This window comes from Apteryx rowi, unplaced genomic scaffold (genome assembly GCF_003343035.1).
Source record: "Apteryx rowi isolate R43461 unplaced genomic scaffold, aptRow1 scaffold_33, whole genome shotgun sequence".
In the NCBI taxonomy this organism is placed as follows: domain Eukaryota; kingdom Metazoa; phylum Chordata; class Aves; order Apterygiformes; family Apterygidae; genus Apteryx; species Apteryx rowi.
The window spans coordinates 841,766-858,611 of record NW_020449752.1 but is presented as its reverse complement, the minus strand read 5'-3'; the positions used below and the strand labels follow the sequence as shown (position 1 = coordinate 858,611).

Below are 16,846 nucleotides of genomic sequence, written 5' to 3'. Positions count from 1 at the left end.
GGAGCTGGCCGCGGGCCCTGTCCGTGGTGCTGCCGCGGGAGCCCAGCCCAGCCCTTGTGCGGGTTTCGGGCCGCAGGGAAACGCACCTTAACATCCGCGTGAGCTCGCTGCTTCCGCCCATCCTCAGCTCCCTTCCCGCTGGCGGATCCAAGCCAACAGGCGCCAAGCGGCTGGCAGCCCGAGGCATCCTGTTGCGCTGGGTACCAAGTGAGGAGGGGAGAAGGAACGTTTTCCGAAAGAGCCTCTGCCTAGCTTGAGAGTCGCTCCTCGCTCAGAACAATGGCTGCTCTGCCAAGGCTGGTCCGAGTGTCTTCAGTCGCGTTGGTGGTCTGGGGTAGGTGCTTTGTTCCGTGTTGTGTTCGGCCAGGTTCTCCCCCATATCTGCAGCTTGCTGTTTGCATGATGCTTCTTTAAAGCGCCGCGTTTCCTAGCAAGGGTCCTTTAACACTAGCTTGAAGCCCTGCCTTAGAAATGGCTTTTAATTTTGTTTACAAGAGGGGAAGGAAATGACATTCATACAGAGTTAATATGAATATAATGGAGTTAATATGAACAGAGAAAATACATTACTGCTAAGTGGTCCTGTGGCAGAAAGTGTGTGCTTTAATATGCATGCAAGTTTTTTAGTGATTCCAGTTCATTGTTGTTTTGAAATTTGTGATGTAATTTAACATTTGGTTGCTTCAGAGAGGTTGTGCGAACCTGTATGCAATGCATACTAATGCTTGTTTTCCATGCAGTCTATATAAACTAGAGGAGATGATTTTATTGTAATTTCAGTGTTCCTTACGAAATGAAGAAAAGGTTTGTTAGTTTTGCAAAAACAGCTACATCTTATATGCATATGTACTTATAGCTGTGTGTATATATATGTACACCCTTAATTTAACTGGAGTTAAGCATGTTCCAGTGGTTTCTTATTTATTTCTCCCAGGAAGCTAGTGCCACCCATGGACTGGTAGTATGGGAGAATTGGAATTTGGCCATTTCCAGCATGCCTTCTAGGATAATACAGTACTTAAGAGTGTGGGTTAATGGTATCTCAGAGGCTGGGGAGGAGGGAGCAGCGAGCAAAGTCAGCATCTTCACAGCGAGCTAAACTCTAAGCTGTGGAGGCAGGTCTGGACAGATGTAAGCCAGTATTGTTTAGCCCAAGGGACAAATGTCAGCAGGGATTTCATCTGAGATGTTGTGGTGAAGCATTTAGTTTCCTAAGAAGTATTTCATTTCACAGGCTACGATTTTTGTTGTGTTTGGGAGGGCACTCTTTCATAGTTGTCAATGTTAGCACTGATCTGATCAGAAGCATTTTGAAGAAGGTATGTAAAATCAGTAACTCCCCCAGCTGCCAAATTTGCTAGAGGCTAAGCCCCTTGGTTCCTAAATACTCGTTATGAAACCAGGAAACAGGGCGGTGAATCCACACAATTTCTTTTGAACACAGACTAGATTGTCCAGCCCTTTTAACTTAGCACAGAGGCAGAGCTGTTCCTGTGCTTAAATTCTAGGCTTTCTCTAATACGAGACTCAGTAATTGCTGTAACAGGAGCATGCTCAATATGTGTGCGAGAGAATGAACAATGCCTCTAAAGTAGCATTAATTACTATGGAAAAAATTAAAGTTGTGGCAAAGCAGATGCTGCAGAGGTGAATCTGCATAAAGTGATCACAGTCTGTTAATTATTATGAATTATTTATATCTCAGAAGAAAGCTTGGTAAAAATTGACATTTGAGACTTACCTGTTGTCAGAGGATGCTTAGTAATGAATCAAATGGTTTTCCATTGGGGATGATGTGACTGTAAATGCTGAGCTGTGGAAAACTGATTTCTCTCTATTTGTGTCTTGCACTTCTCCTCACTTTTTCTCTGTTGCTCCTTTTTCCCAGCTGGTTTTTGTTCTGCCGTATGTGTTGAAGTTCCCTCAGAGACAGAGGCTGTCCAAGGGACACACATGAAGCTACTCTGCATCTCTTGCATGAAGAGGGAAGAGGTCACAGCCAGCACCGTGGTGGAGTGGTTCTATAGGCCTGAGGGTGGAAAAGATGAACCTGTATGTATGTTTGGTAGCTAAGTTCTTGCTTTCAGAGGTGTTACTGTGTAACATGGTCCAGCAAACTTTTACGGGAGAAGCCAAAAGGTGTTATCAGAATATAGCTTTGTCTTACCACAGGATCCCTGATGAAGACTGTGTGAGAGAAGAAGAGAGACCAAATATGAAAAGAAGCTTTCTGCCGCATTTTGATTCAGAGAGTATAGAAATACCCAGCAGGCTGCTTTCATATCATGGGGGAAAGGAACTCTTCTGATTCTGAGTTCAGCAACATGCTGCGGGTCTTCACAATTTCTGCAGCATTTTTCACCCAGAGGTTCTGTAGCACCAGTTTTTGGCAGTAACTAAAGCATCTTCTTCTTGCTTAGCTGATTGGCTAAGCACTTGGGCACCGTGCATAGCCATGAGCAAGCTAGCATTTCTTGAGCCAGGGCAATTGGACCAGGTGATCTCCAGAGGTCCCTTCCGATGCCAACTGTTCTGTGATTCCTTACAGGAAGAGCCAGAACCCATTGTTGAGTTGAAAGATTTGGGGTTGTGCATATATGAAGATAAATTGCCAGGGCCTTTCCTTGAATAGGTGTAGCCTAATAAATAAGGAACTCAAGAAGGGAAACAGAAGTATGGAATGACTCCTGGTACCTTGGGAAAGGCTCACCTGTTGGCTTCTGAACCCCCAAACTGTACTTTGGAGGTTAAATCAGGTTCCAATAAATCTGCAATACTAAAATTTAATTCCTTTCACCCCAGAGGAAGCAGTGATATCCTGACTGTGGAATCAAGTGAGTTCTAGATGCACTGCATGAGTGAGGGATCTCTCTGAGTTGCTTTGGATCCGTGTCAGGAAAAGATAAAGTTAGTTTTGAAAGTGAATTAAAATAGCAGTCTTACACACAAGGGGCAACTACAATTCAAGAAAGAATGGTAAATCTGAGAATAAGTAAGTTTGAATACATACATTTATTTCTAGCTATTGTATCTGAATATTAGAGAATTAGATGAGTGCTTGTGATTCATCATGATTGAGAAGTAGGGTCAGACAAGATGCCAAGTAATTTCCCATTGAGAACTAGCAAAACTCTAAGGAATGAGATGGGAATTCACATTCAGTCACCTGGGTGATGTTTTTGCTGATGGCAGTCCAAGGAATGCTAATGCAAATGAGTGAGGGGAGGCAGTTTGGTGATGTGGACTGTGGTCAGCTAGAAACCCGCAAGAGATTAGGCCTGCGAAAGCTACCCAAGCTCTGTCCTTCTAGCGTGCCATCGTCACACTGTCGGATTTATGCTGCAACACTTGCATTTCAGCTGAACATCCTGTGGCTCACTAAAAATGATTGTCTCTAAGGTCATTTCACTTTCTGAAGATGATCGTATGTCCCGTAACTGAAAGACTAGGAACTAAGACATACAGGATTCCAGTTTTTAGTTCCGTTGCTGACCTTCTGTGTCATTGTCAACCAATATCTTTGTTTTTCTGTGCCTTAGTTTTTCTACTTTCATGATGAGGTAATTCAGCTTTCTCTCTTTTGTAAAGTAGTCTCAGATTTTGAAGTAAATGATGGTAGACTATGAATACGTGCTGTTTCCAAATAGGCCAGATCCCAGAACAGACTTGCCAAGCGCGTGTAGCTGGAGGAGAAGGTTGTTATTGTGTGTATGCTGTGTTGTTGTCCAAGATACTAGTCAGTGATTAATTATAAATTAATTATAATATCCCTTTGCATTTTCTCACAGATCTACGAGTACAGGAAAACAAATCATGAATTTCCGAGCCGCTTCAGTGGTCGGCTACAGTGGAATGGGAGTAAAGATATGCAGGATGTATCCATCACTGTGTTAAATGTGACCTTGAATGATTCGGGTATCTACACCTGTAATATCACCCGGGAGTTTGAGTTTGAGATTCACCGACCTCTCTTCACAAGCTCCAGATTGATCCATCTCACCGTGGTGGAGGAGGGTATGAAGGAAGTGTTTTGTGTCTAGCTGGCCATGGGTGTCATCATCCAGGCACACTGCAGGAGAGGGGTGACTGAGCTGCCAGATAATTGTGTCTTTTTTTGCCAACAGCAAACCCTACAGAGGGTTCAGGAGGAAGGTCCTGCATTTTGTTTTCTGGCTGTAGCCTCACTTCAGGCATAGAGTGGTTGTGTGAATATGGGAAGGTATATGCAAGGAAAGCCTGTGCCACATCTAAGAACAGCTAGGCAGGCGCGAAGTGCAAGCGGAGGTTTCCAGTTTCTCCACTCAGAACCCTCACTTCTCCCCTGGCGGCTGTAGGATGCTACAGCACAGCCTTTGCCAAGATAGCCACGGCTTCTCCTTCCTTGCTTCTGCCCCCTCTCCCTTTGAACAAAACTTATGCTCCATTTTGATAGCAGTCTCTAGCTTCCCTCTCACCCCCTAGTCCCTCTATCCCTTTGCAGCACTCCTCTGTTTTTCTGCTCCTTTTGTTCTTCTCCGTTTCAGTGCTGAAATCCTGGCCTGTTGAAAATCAGTGGGAATTTTGCTGTCGACAGCAGGGTGGGGCAAGGTTTTTAGCCCTCACCTTTTCCTGCTCTGTCTTCCCTTCCTTCCTTTCCTTCTCTGTGCTTTGATCTCTCTCAAATTACTGTTCTCACGGTGGTGCAATACAATCAAGTAACACCAGGGAGTAAGAACTGCAAAGGAAACTGTGTGAAGATGAGACTGGCTAACAGTGAGCGATCTGTACGAAAGCATGTGTTGCAGAGAATGCAAGGCACACGCAAGCCTTTGTATGTTTGATTCCTGTGGAAGCACACAATGGAATCGCTGCTGGCATATTCTGTTGGCAGCAGGCCCTGGCCCCTGTCTTTTCACCCCTCACAAAGTGGTGGCAGCCTGGTTCGCTGTGGAAAGGTGGGTTAGGAAGTATGACATGAGGGTGGAAAGTGTGAATCCAGCTGCTGTGCTCCAATAGTAAATGATCAGAGATGATTTCATTTTCTTAACAGCTGGAGAAGACTTCACTTCAGTCATCTCTGAAATTATGATGTATATTCTTCTGGTCTTCCTCACCTTGTGGCTACTGATAGAAATGGTCTATTGCTACCGGAAAGTCTCTAAGGCAGAGGAGGCTGCCCAGGAAAATGCGTAAGTATGAAATCTCCCCAGGTGTGACCTGTTCTCAGAGGGTTCTTCAGCTGTCTCAGTCCAAGTTGTACTTCAAGACGACTGAGCTTTGCTATTGCACGTTTCTAACTGATCTTTTGCCATGTCTGAAAGCATTGCAAGATTTAGGAGTACTGAAAGAGGCCATGCAGTAACATTAACAAAGTGAGGGACAATGCATCAGGTAGGAAGARTGGCCAAAGTGTGCAGTATCCCAATAGCGGCCTAGTGTGAACTGTGCAGAGATTATTTCCTGGAAGGTTTACTTGCAGAGCTGTGACTCAGAAGTCTGTGGCGTATGCTGCTTTTAAGAAAGAGAGGAAGAGAAGGGTAGTTCTGGCTGTTGGAACAGGAGATTCCAATTTCTGTACTGTCCCATTTCCATCTTCCTACATCCATGACTTAGATAACAGTGCTCTCTGTGCATGGAAAGAAGGATGTATGCATAGGATTTTACACTCAGGGAAAACTCAGTGCTGGCTCCTGACATTTCCTAAGACTATGCCAAGGAGGGTTCCCTCTTCTATGGGTTTTCACCTTCTACAGGTGAAATTTGGTACCATAGGGATACTCACAGGCATTCCATGTCTTTGAAAGGCTAGATGAATCTGTTTTTTGCACAGCGGCACTTGAGGTTTTACTTTCCACTTTCCTTCCAACTGCAGGACAGACTACCTTGCGATTCCATCAGAAAACAAGGAAAATTGTGCCGTGCCTGTGGAGGAATAGCAGAGAGGGGACAGTGGAACAAATGGCAGCAAGGTAGATGATGAATGAGCAGTCAACTACTGCTTGTGTCTGTCAACCTTTCAGCCTTTCTGTGGTGGGTTTGGTGTGTGGGGCTGGAGAAGTGGTAGAGGGGGGATTTCTGGAGTCTGGCTGTGCTTTTTCTCTGGAACTTCCCCAATGACCTTAAAAGCAATTCAGGTATCTTTAGATGGTGGGTGTAATCAGATTATTTTAAAACCTTAACAAACACACACACTCACTTTCAGGCCATGATGTAATCCTCCTTGGCCCATTCCAGTGGAGTTGGGAATAGTCACTCTCCCCTCCGTGCAGATGGGGAGCTGTGCTCGGGAGGCATATGAAGGCACTGTCTTCAAAGGGAGTGTCTGCTAGGAAGTACTTTGTGTGCAAAAGACCAAAATCTAGGTCATTTAAAATCTTTTCATTTCTTGTCAGTTATCATGCTAATTATATCATGATCGTCACTTCAGTAAGATCAAATGACTCACGCTCAGAGTGGGATTCTCTCGCTTGCAGGGGCTCTGAAGACAGAAGGATCCCATCATGCCAGCCAGGTTTGGGAGAACTCTGTGCCGTCGGGAGGAAATACGGGGAAGTGTAAATTCTCTTCCATTTGCCTTGGACTCTGTACAACCTTGACTTTGGCTTCATGACTCCATTCTGAGCTGTCAGCCCATTTGTTAAAGGACTCTCCTTTGAAGCATGCTGAGCAAAGGGCACAGGGGTGTGGGCAGCACAGCTCCTTCCCAAGTTTCAGTCCCATCGTCACATTAATGGCTTTGTAAATATTAGTGTCGTTTCTTAGCTGCTGTGACCACCACCACCACCACCACCACCTGTTTTTGCAAAATATGCTCATTCTCCATTGCACAGGTAAAGGGTGTGTCACGTTACTCTGACCTGCAGGACTGGAAGTGAGGTCATTTTATGGTGATGCTCCATTTGTTACAGCCCAAGCAGTCACTATAGGTGTTAAACAGGAAGAATTTAATTTAACGAGTTGTTGCTTGGTAAGTTGCTGTGGACTTTAGGCTGCCAGTGCAGATGTAGAGAGTAGCATGAGGGGTATAATGCATTAGAATTGTTGAAAATATGTAACAAGAAGGATGAGTCCCTGTGCGAAGTTCAGACTTGCTTTTGAAGGAGAAAACTGAGAATGTAAAGCCTTAATCTGAATTCTAATTTGGGAGGCTATCTGATGTAAGTATAAGAATCCCTTATATCCTCCCTTTCACTTAGCAAAAGTCAAAATTCTCACTTCCTTCCATTTGCCTTGTGTAGCAGATTTACTCCTCAAGTACACAGAGACCCCAGGGATGGGAATAACCTGTGGAGCGGTGTTCTGCGACAGCAGGCAAGCGTGGTGGGACAAGGTATGCAGTGAACCTGTTTATGGGGAGACCCCTGAAAGGAGGACAGCGTGATGCAAATAGGCAAGCAAATTAAATAGGCTGCATAGCCCGCAGAGGAAAAGGACAGACAACTTCGTAGATGATAGCGCTTTCTGTAACGGTGGTAGTGTTTTTGTACCATAGTGTAGCACCACCTAGAGGCATAAACAGGAAATTCTTATTCTTTAGTAGTAATTATTTCTTGTGGTAATTAGTCTGTAGTTTGAATAGTCAGTGTTCATCTGAAGTGACCCGCTACTGCACAGGAAATATGCTGTAAATTCAGTGTTTCCTATACAAACTTACATTTTAAATTTCAGCAGATAAAGCAAAGTAAAACTTGGTTTTTGGCCTCTATAGACAACAAATATAGGTAGGTGGAGCTCAACAGCTAGGATTATGTGGAGAAAGCAGGCAGAAGCGTTAGCCTGGAGTGGAACTGTACCTTAATACAAAATGGGAGGTGGTTGGGGTTTTTTTGCATATAGTACATGTTGTTACATACCTGCTGCAATGGAGCCTATCCTGCTTGCAAGACTTTGAAAATTTTGCTACACTGATCGCTTCTACACAGTTATAAAATGCTTGTGAATCAAGGCATGCTTCCCACGTATGGAATTTCCTCTGCTTTGTTCTGCTGCAGTTTATGTGTTCCTAAAATCGCAGAAATTACTCCAGATCGCCAGCTGGCCGTTGTTCAAAATTCCTTTTTGAAATGAGTGTCAACTTTAGTAAACTACCACAATCCCAGTCTTCGCAGTAGGATGGCTCTCAGGTCCAGAGCCAAGTCTGGCAATCTGAGCACTTTTTCCAGATGAAGCACATTTGTAATCTGGGTACTGGTTCCTTAAAACCTAATATCCAAAAGGGGAAAAAATCAGTTCCTCTTCTAAATCTGCTGGGTGTCTTCACTTTTCCCTAGGCCAGCTTAAGCTGGGCCACAGGGCAATTTTGGGCACACTCCTAACTCTAGATCCACAGCAGCAGAGGAGGGAGTAGATCGTAACTCCAGGGATTCCATCGCTGACCTGATGCTCTGGGTGATTTTTAGGTAAGGTCACATAACCTCTCTCCCACTTTAGCTCTGCTCCCTCTCAGTCCTGGTGAAGTACTGATAACCCTCCGATGTCATAACGCTAAGCGAGTTAACTGAAAACTTATCGAGAGCTACCTCAGGAGGTAAAGAAGAGCCGTCCTTTAGTCCTGCACCTTCCAGTACCTTACGCGCATCTTCTCAAGATGTCTTTTTTGGACACATCTTTCATTTATCCAGATCCTTCAGACAGATGTGACCGACTCCCTGTGTTCTAGGTAGGGGAAAACTGTGTGTAAATTTTGCTCAAAAATTGCACAGAAAAAAACTGGAACCATTCAAGGGCAGTGTTCGAGGTAGGCTTTGTCCTGGAAGAGATGGTCTTGGTCAGTACCTGAAAAGACCTTCTCTCTATATTTGGAAACAACAGAAGAGACTTCAGAATAGGCAGGACAATAAAAACAACAAAGCACTCAAAGCACTCACGAGTCACGCTGTTTGTTTGATAGTTTTTTTAATTTATACCATACTTCCATTTTACTAGCTACTTTACATTAAGTTTTGGCTGTGTAGCCTTTATAATTCCTAGATTCTAGCAGGTAAGTTTCATCATCTTTTTATCACACTTTGCGCACAGCGCAAAGTTTATGACAGTTAGACAACTCCTAAAACAGAACCACAGTTCCTCCCCCGCCCCCCCCAAAGTTCATGTTAGCGCTACAGGCTCTATCGGTCTTGGCCAACAGCACCGCCCCTTCCTGGGCTCTGGTGATGTAATCCAGAAGGGAAGCGCACACCTAGGGGTGATTGTATGACCCCTTCCCTATCCTTGCTGACAGGAGATGATCCTTGTTAATTTGAGATTATGCACAGCAGTTGGCATTGCAGGATCCAGGGCCTCGGGTGGGGAGAGCACGCTCCAGGTTTTTAGCAGCTTTATCCAGCCCTAGAGCATGCGATGAGGGATGAACTGCAGGAAGAATGACAACATCCTGGAAGCGCCACAGCCCCACGATGCCAGGCTTGGGCGGTTGTAACGTTGTAGGCTGCACGCTGCAACATTCTGCTGCTCCTCCTTCCCCTCCGACCTCATCGGGCCAAGAGCCAGGTTAGTGCTTCCGTATCTGCTATTACAAGGAAGGTGGGCTTTCGGCTTTCGAGGACAGAAACTACGCACCATGTGGCACAAGCTCCACCTCTTTGCTGGATAACGTTGCTGTTTCACAGCAGCCGCTCTCCCAAATTCTAGTGCCACTGGGGCAGTTTGGGCTGAAACTGAGATATGACCAAGTGGCTCTAGAACCTGAGCTGCACATTTGTTTTCATCTCTAATCAGCTCAGAGTTCAGGTTGGGGAAGGTGGCCATTTATGTTAGCAATGGAATTGGCCTAAATGAGTGAGGTAACAGAAACGGCCAGAGGATATGCCTCCCTGAGCCATGTGCAAATATAATTCCTTCAGCAGAAGGAAGTCCTTTTCTTACTGAAAAAAACAAAACACATTCACTTAAGGAGCGTACAGACTGCAGCAAGGAAAGGCAAGCAGGGACAGCACCACATCAGTCCACCTATGACAGAGGGCGTGATTGTCTGCAGCGAAGGTGTGAGGGGAGCGGGAAGAGCCATAGCAAGCGCTGCAAAACGTGGGCAGGAGAGGAGGGCACAGGACAGCGGGTATCTGTGCTAACAGTGAAGCCCATGCTCTCTGGCTAGATATGGGAATAATCTCTATCAACAGTTGATCAAGACATGAGATCAGTGTTATTTGGCCAGTGTGCACCTTTAGAAAAAAAAAGTATTATGGCACAGAGAGACTTGGGCTGTAGAAACTGCAAAGCATAGAGCGATCAGAGAGATCAAAGCACGGCAGGCAGGGGGAATGGGCCGAAAGATCAGCACAGTCACATCTTGGAAACTACATTGCCACAAATGTTCTGTGAGCCACTTACCTCAGATGCTTTGGTTTAAGAGTCTCTRTATTTATTTGGAGTATTGTTTAAGCAAGCCCCTGCTGGATATTTTAACCAGTACTGAGACCTTCTGAAAAGTCTGAGCCAGACTCCACGACCGTGCCACAGAATTTCTCAGTGGTAGCAAGCTTGGCAAAGATCCTGTTGGAACGAACTCTTTGGATTTCAGCAGGTAACTCGGAAAGCAGAGTTTACCAAGAACTGTAGGGTGGTAGCAGCAGCCTTGGCAAACATGACAGAATCACCCCCCTTGAGCCAGTCCCTTCCTTCCCTAGCCAGCAGCGCTACGAGCTGCAAGCACTGTTGCTGTAAAGCTTTTGTTACTGACTGTGCTTTTCACCTATAGCATGCTGGGGAATCAGAAATTTCCACCTTTAAATTAGCAAGCAGTCTGCTTCTGTCCTGGCTGGGGGAAAAAAAACACTGAAAGACCACTTGGTCATGTGCCGGAAAGTGGCTAGTTGAATACATTCCTCACCTGGGAGGAATCATGGAAACACTGTAAGGACATTGTATGGAGAAGTACTCTGAGGCAGCGTAGTATCTCCAGACTGATAGCACAGTAGGAGTCGACACATTTGCCACATACTGCGAAAGCATCCCTCAGGGGAGACTGGGCCCTCACTTCAGACAGAGCCTCTTCCTAGATCACTGCAGTAGGCTAGAGACTGTGTACGCTTTGGTAGTAGCGTTCACAGATGGGTTTTTCAAATATATTAAGTCATACGTGCTAGCTTTATGCTAACTAACTGTGCCCATATAAATAAACCCTAAGGATGAGGAGTCACAAAAGTTTTCCCATTTCTTGTTGCATAAAGAGACCCATCTAACTAGCCAGGAGTGAGTTCACTCCCCTGAAATGTCTGCCACTAACCTCTATTTTGAAGCTCATTTGTTGAGAGCAGTGCTGGTCTTTGGGATTATCTATCTCCACCACTCTCTCCTAGTGCTGCACGGTGTGAAAGCCGGAAACTGCCCTGTCTCCTTTCTCTTCAGGTGCTTCTGGATCACTGAAGGGTGATGGAAATGCAATTCTGAGAAGGAAGAGCTGCTAGGAAGGGGAGAGTGCTACAGGCTACACAGCACAGAAGCTCTGTGTTCACCAGAACCTGCATGTACGTGCTCCTTTCTGGTTAGCATTTCTGACATGCAGAAAGCCAGACTATGAAGTTTGCAAGCATGTCCATTGCTCAGCCTTGATGTATGGCAGGCTTTCCTGTCACCTTTGTACCTGTACAGAAATCACTGCATTTGGCAGTGAGCATTTCTGACATGCAGAAAGTCATACCGTGAGGTTTGCAAGCGTGTCCTTTGCTTAGCCTTGATGTATTGCAGCCTTTCCTGTCATCTTTTTACAGAAATCACTGCAGAGTCTAGCCAAAAGGTCTCATTAAGCATCTGGACCAAAAAGTGTCTCCAGCCACTACTTGAAAAAAACAAATCCTCCACCCTCTCATATAAAGGCAGGAAAAAAAACATATGGATATGCTACACAGTTTAGTGCTGAGGGGACAAGCAGGCTAAAGTCTGGTCCCCATCTACACACACGAGAGCTTCTGAAACTAATGGGGTCTGATGAGAAAAGAGTGCAGCCTGGCACGCAAGACTTACTTACTTTCTCAGAGGAGTTATGGCAATGCAGGCATCATTATTTCAGAGCAGCTTTCATGCTACTGCTTTAATTCGAGCACAGTATTGCACTTTGAACCACTGCCTCTTTCAATGTAGGGTCATATTATAATAAAGACATATATCTCTTAGGTTTCTCTTTATTAGAAAGAGCTGAAGTAGATAAATGGGGGGGGTCAGGTGGTCAACAGCAGTCTGCTGGTATGGCTGAGTATAAGCTGTGTGTAAATAAATATTCTATGTCAGCAGCATACCTGAGATATGTTGGGGGAGATCAAGGTTATGTTACTTCTTTTCTCCTCTCCCAAAGGATTTATGGAGAATTTAGTATCAGTTAGTAATATCAATTAACATCAAAGTTCTGTGGATGATGTATGCCTTGGATTATTAGTTCCTTTTTGAATAAACACCCAAAAGTATGGTTGCCCAATTAATTAATAGCTGAGCTACTATTCTTTCCATTGCACATTCCTCTCTATCTAGCTTCTACGAGGAATGCGCAGACCCAGCAATGCCCCTGTCTTGGGCACGTGTTTCTGATCTTGCCACCTGAAATAACTTAAGCCTTTCATCTTTCCCAGAGTTGACATGCAGATTCTGCACTAGATACATTTGGTATCTATTTTATGATATGCGTTATTGCCATAGCTGCTATCCAGGTCTCAAATTCAAGTTGAGCTTGTCCCAGATGGCATAACCCAAAACATCTCTTTTAAAGTAAGCAGTAAAAGGCAGATAGATAGACAGTTATTGGAAATGAGATTGTATGAAGCTGGGATTAATGAGTATATCATCCTCCTGTATAAGCAGGTGAGATATACAAACCAGAAAGTCAGAACACGCAAAACTTTTGCCTTCTCTCTTCCCCCTCCTCCCAGTAGGTAGCATGGTATTTGGCAAGAATTAGGCTACCAGCTGTTGGCATTGATCTGTATGCATTACATTTGGCTGGAGAAATGCTTTCTAAAACATCTATTTTGTATTTGTTAAGTTTCTGCAAATTAAAACCTAGCTACGATCACCTGGCAGATTACCAGTGGCAGAAGGATCAGATGGAGGACCCGGCAGGAGAAGCGTGTTTGCGAGGTGCTATGAACTACCATCCATGTGGGTTTTCTGGCACAGGTAAGCAACACAGGCAAGTAAAGTGAAATCSTGTCAATGAAAGCCAAGCTACCATTTGGCTGTGACTGCTTAGGGAAGGCAGAAATACTCCCTTCCGCAACATTATTCAGGTTGTTCAGTCTTGCTCCTAGAAAGCATCACTAATTTATTCAGGAAATTTCATCATAAAGTGAAGGGCCAAAACTTTCTATGGATGCAAAAAGAATTATTCTGTCCAATGGAACTGAACTGCAGTAGGAGATATTTTCTATCTCGACTCTCTGGAAGAAGGCATCCAGACAAAAACCTTGCTGTGGTTTTGGTTATGCCCTCACCTCTAGTGCCATTGTGGGTTGTACCTCTAAAAAGAAAAGAAAAAGCCTTCTTTTTTCCTTTTTTTACTGCTATGATAAATTAAGAGGCAATAAAGGTCTTGACCCCTATTCAACTCCAAGCAAGACTTGCTGCTAAGCGGCGAAAAGAAAGCGTATCAACTAGGAGTCTGAGAAAAGGAAACCTAACTTCTAGCAGATAAACCTTCCTCAGTCTGAAGGACACTGCGTGTTACAAGGTTCTGTTTGTTGAACAACACTGGTGTTCATTGAAGGACTTGGTGCAGCTGTGTGTCAGGATACCAGTCAAACATGTTAAACCCAGTTTAGAGTAATGTGCAGGCAGAACGAATGTTCCTACCTAAGATTAAGCGCCTGTGCATAGCCTCATGCCAGTTTAGCAAAACTTGCAAAATTCTGCCTCAAAGGCCGAGTCCGAGGAAGCTGTTTCAGTGGGAAAGTCCAGAACCTAATGAAGATGGCAATCTGGAAAAATGCTGCAGAGGAAGAAGGCCACACAGATGACTAAATGGATTTCTTCCTTCCACCGCTAGCAAGAGAATGCCAAAACGGTAAGAAAATAATTCTGATGACTGGCATTTATTTTTGACGCTCTCAGACAGGTGGGTTTCTGTTYCTTGGTGAGCTTTGTCTGTCTTGTATAGAACCCTGCCTGCTGGGTTGCAGGTTTCTCTCCTAAAATTTAGCCTTTCCCTTTTCTGGCATGGGCAAGGTGGCGAGCACAGGTCTTCGTGTCTACCTCCCTTCCTGCTGCTTTGAATTAAATTTTAGAAAAGAGGAAGGTGGGCAGGAAAGGATTTTTCTATACCAAGCAATTGTGGAAGTGAATAATGGGGAAACGAGACTCACTCTCAGCGGGGCAAGTAACAGCGGGGAGCCAGTGCCCTCCTGTCCCAAGACCAGCAGCAGAATGCTCTGCCCAGACGCTAGGAGCTCAGGCTCACTGTACAGTAGCATTTTCAGCAGCCTCACTGGAAAAACCCAGGGAGCAGTACAGTAGTCAGCAGCATTAAATTAAATAAATAGTCATAAATATAAGTTACAACTCCCTAGTTTTCCAGGCATGCTTTTTGCCAATTGTACTTTGACTTTCCCACTCTTAAATGTCTTCTCAACAACCTGTCTTCATCCTCACTCCTTCAAATGTGAGTCTTCCCTGGGACACGTTGTGGTTAGCATTTGATCGTGACATTTGGGCACGGTGGGAGAAATCACCGGCTTACCCCTACCAACAGCACCTCTCCGTGGTCAGGCTACGTGAACAGGAGCTCGTGAGGGTTTTCCTTAGACCCTTGCTTTGTCCCCCAGGTGTGCGGATGAGAGTCTCTGATACAGGGACCAGTTACTCACCCTTTTGTCCCCTGCTCTTTCAGCACCCGTGGGAACTAGAGACAACAGGCGAGCTAGAACTGCACCATTTGCGTACGGGAGATGGTCAGCTGACTCCCTCCTGCCATTTAGAATGTGGAAAAATCCTGGCGCTGAACAAGGTGGAGACTGAGGGCCTCGCWTAGCAGCTAATCTACCTGGCTGGGTAAGATGAGAAAGCATTTATTAATTACTCAGACAAGCACCCTGCATCCCACCCAGTCGCAGCGGTGTTGGTACACTCCACAGCATAGCCTCTCTGCCCCTCTCCCTTATTTGGCTGCTGATGTGAGTTTGAAATTATCCTCCAGAACAAATAAAAATGCATATTGCCTTTTTAATGCATCTCTAGGACCTGACCTGCTTACAGAGCAAAGGCTTCAGTATCCAGCTGATATGAGTTGCCTCACACTGTGGATGTTTGCTTAGATCTGTCCTGCACCCACTGACAGTCCTTTCTTTTTTCTTTTGGTCCCTGTAACTTCTGGACTGATGGATAGATGCCGTGGCTGTAATTCATCTAAATATCCACCGTGAAGAAGGCTAGGAGGTATGTACGAAATGGTCTTGCTGACCGGGGGCAAGAGGAAAACTTTGCTGAGCAGAGTAGCGAAAGCAGTTCTGTGGAGTTCCTTAGCTCTCCCACCCCACATACAGGTAATAGCACATGGTTTGGCAGAAAGGAGGGCTTGCAAGTAAATACTAATTTTGGTTTTGTTTTTAAGTCGGGGCACTCCCCCTTTCGTGGGAAGTCACACAAGTAGCTCTTTCAGCACCGGTGTAGATCTTGAGCATAGGGATGACTCAAGGGCGGGGACTCAAGCACATGGAAAGCGGAGAGCCACAGAAAATGTAAAGGGGACACTGTCAAAGGAAACGGAAGTGTGCTGTCTGTGGTGTGGCTCTCCTCCGTCTGAGCACCGTGTAGGCAGATATCCCCCCTTCCCCACCATCTCCCTGGCTATTAATGCAGTATCAGTAACAGGAGGAAACAAATTAGTGTTTGGAGAAAGCGTTTCAGCTCATTTACATTCTGTGCTTTGCTCTCTGAACCAGGCTGGCCAGCGTGAGAGCGAATTGCATTTCTGCTCCAAGAGCTGCAGGAGGTGATTGCCAACGAGACCCGCTGTCTACAGACCTAGAGCAATTCCTTCCGAGGCCTCCTCTCCAAATGCTGAACAGTTCCATAAGGGATTGATGGTGATTGCCAAAACCTCTCTGCCCTGAAGCCAGCAAGGTAAGACATTTGACAGTGTCCCCTTTATACGTAGGCATTATATAGTCAGTCAGGGACCCTCATGCGCAGGGAGGAGGGGAGGGACACTCACTCTGATGCTTCCCTTTGAAACGAACAACAACAAAACAGACAGACAGCCAGACAGACAAACAGCCAGGAATATACAGAAGAGTGGTGCAAGGGCCCAGGGGAGTGCACATCAGCAAGCCCCTAAGCGCACCTCAGTGCTGGGGGAGCACAGCCCCCCCGCCACACGCACACCACACTACCCCAGAGACGCTCCATTTCAGCCAGTGTTGGAGGTCAATCCTTCCTCTCGATACATAGGCTTTTTTTCTCTTAAAATCTGTATATAATATATATATTTATATTCTGTATATATATATATTTATATATATATATTTATATATCCTATATACACATATTGCACACCGTCCTCTGGCCTCCTGCATTCCTGCCTGTTAGTGGAAACGTTTCCGTTTCTCCTCTGGATCTGACCCGAAGTCCCGGGACCCGATGCCATTCTGAAGGTTTATTAGCGAGTCCTTCATCTGCAAGACAAGAAATGTCTCCAATGTGATGCTACTCTAAATCCAAGAGGTGAGAGAGCTTTTGGGTTTTCCATCCCCACCAGTGCCTTCAGCTGCCTTTTCCTTCCATAGAAAGTATTGAAATATTCTGTTTTTTGGCACTGGTACCTCAGGGCTGGGATGTGCAAGGAGAGAAACGAGGACTGAAAAGGGAGCCAGTGAGAGGCCATTTTCCAAAATAACAAGCGGCGAGCAGGATGAGGTGCAAGGTGAGCTGCTCTCTCCATACTGGAGAG

At 45.3% G+C, this 16,846-nt stretch overlaps 2 protein-coding genes across 2 annotated transcripts in view; one reads left to right on the top strand and one right to left on the bottom strand.

The window, feature by feature from the left end:
* Window positions 1-279: 279 nt before the first annotated feature.
* On the top strand, window positions 280-6,805 carry SCN3B (sodium voltage-gated channel beta subunit 3). The gene is made up of 6 exons (XM_026071756.1): window positions 280-334; window positions 1,889-2,052; window positions 3,789-4,014; window positions 5,030-5,168; window positions 5,852-5,948; window positions 6,453-6,805. Exons 1-5 carry the CDS (start codon window positions 280-282, stop codon window positions 5,913-5,915), a joined length of 648 nt encoding a protein of 215 aa, XP_025927541.1. The 3' UTR covers window positions 5,916-5,948; window positions 6,453-6,805.
* A 2,069-nt stretch (window positions 6,806-8,874) lies between these two features.
* Window positions 8,875-16,846, bottom strand: part of GRAMD1B (GRAM domain containing 1B) — a 51,418-nt gene continuing 43,446 nt past the window's right edge. The window contains exon 19 of the mRNA XM_026071743.1: window positions 8,875-16,571. Within this exon, the coding sequence (XP_025927528.1) occupies window positions 16,482-16,571 (90 nt within the window). The 3' untranslated portion in view covers window positions 8,875-16,481. The remainder of the gene's footprint in view (window positions 16,572-16,846) is intronic.

Excerpts from the sequence above, each read along its gene's own strand:
- SCN3B (XM_026071756.1), top strand. The coding sequence starts at position 280 with ATGGCTGCTCTGCCAAGGCTGGTCCGAGTGTCTTCAGTCGCGTTGGTG. Across the intron at positions 2,053-3,788 it reads AGGGTGGAAAAGATGAACCT|ATCTACGAGTACAGGAAAAC; the intron begins GTATGTATGTTT and ends ATTTTCTCACAG. Across the intron at positions 5,169-5,851 it reads GAGGCTGCCCAGGAAAATGC|GACAGACTACCTTGCGATTC; the intron begins GTAAGTATGAAA and ends TTCCAACTGCAG.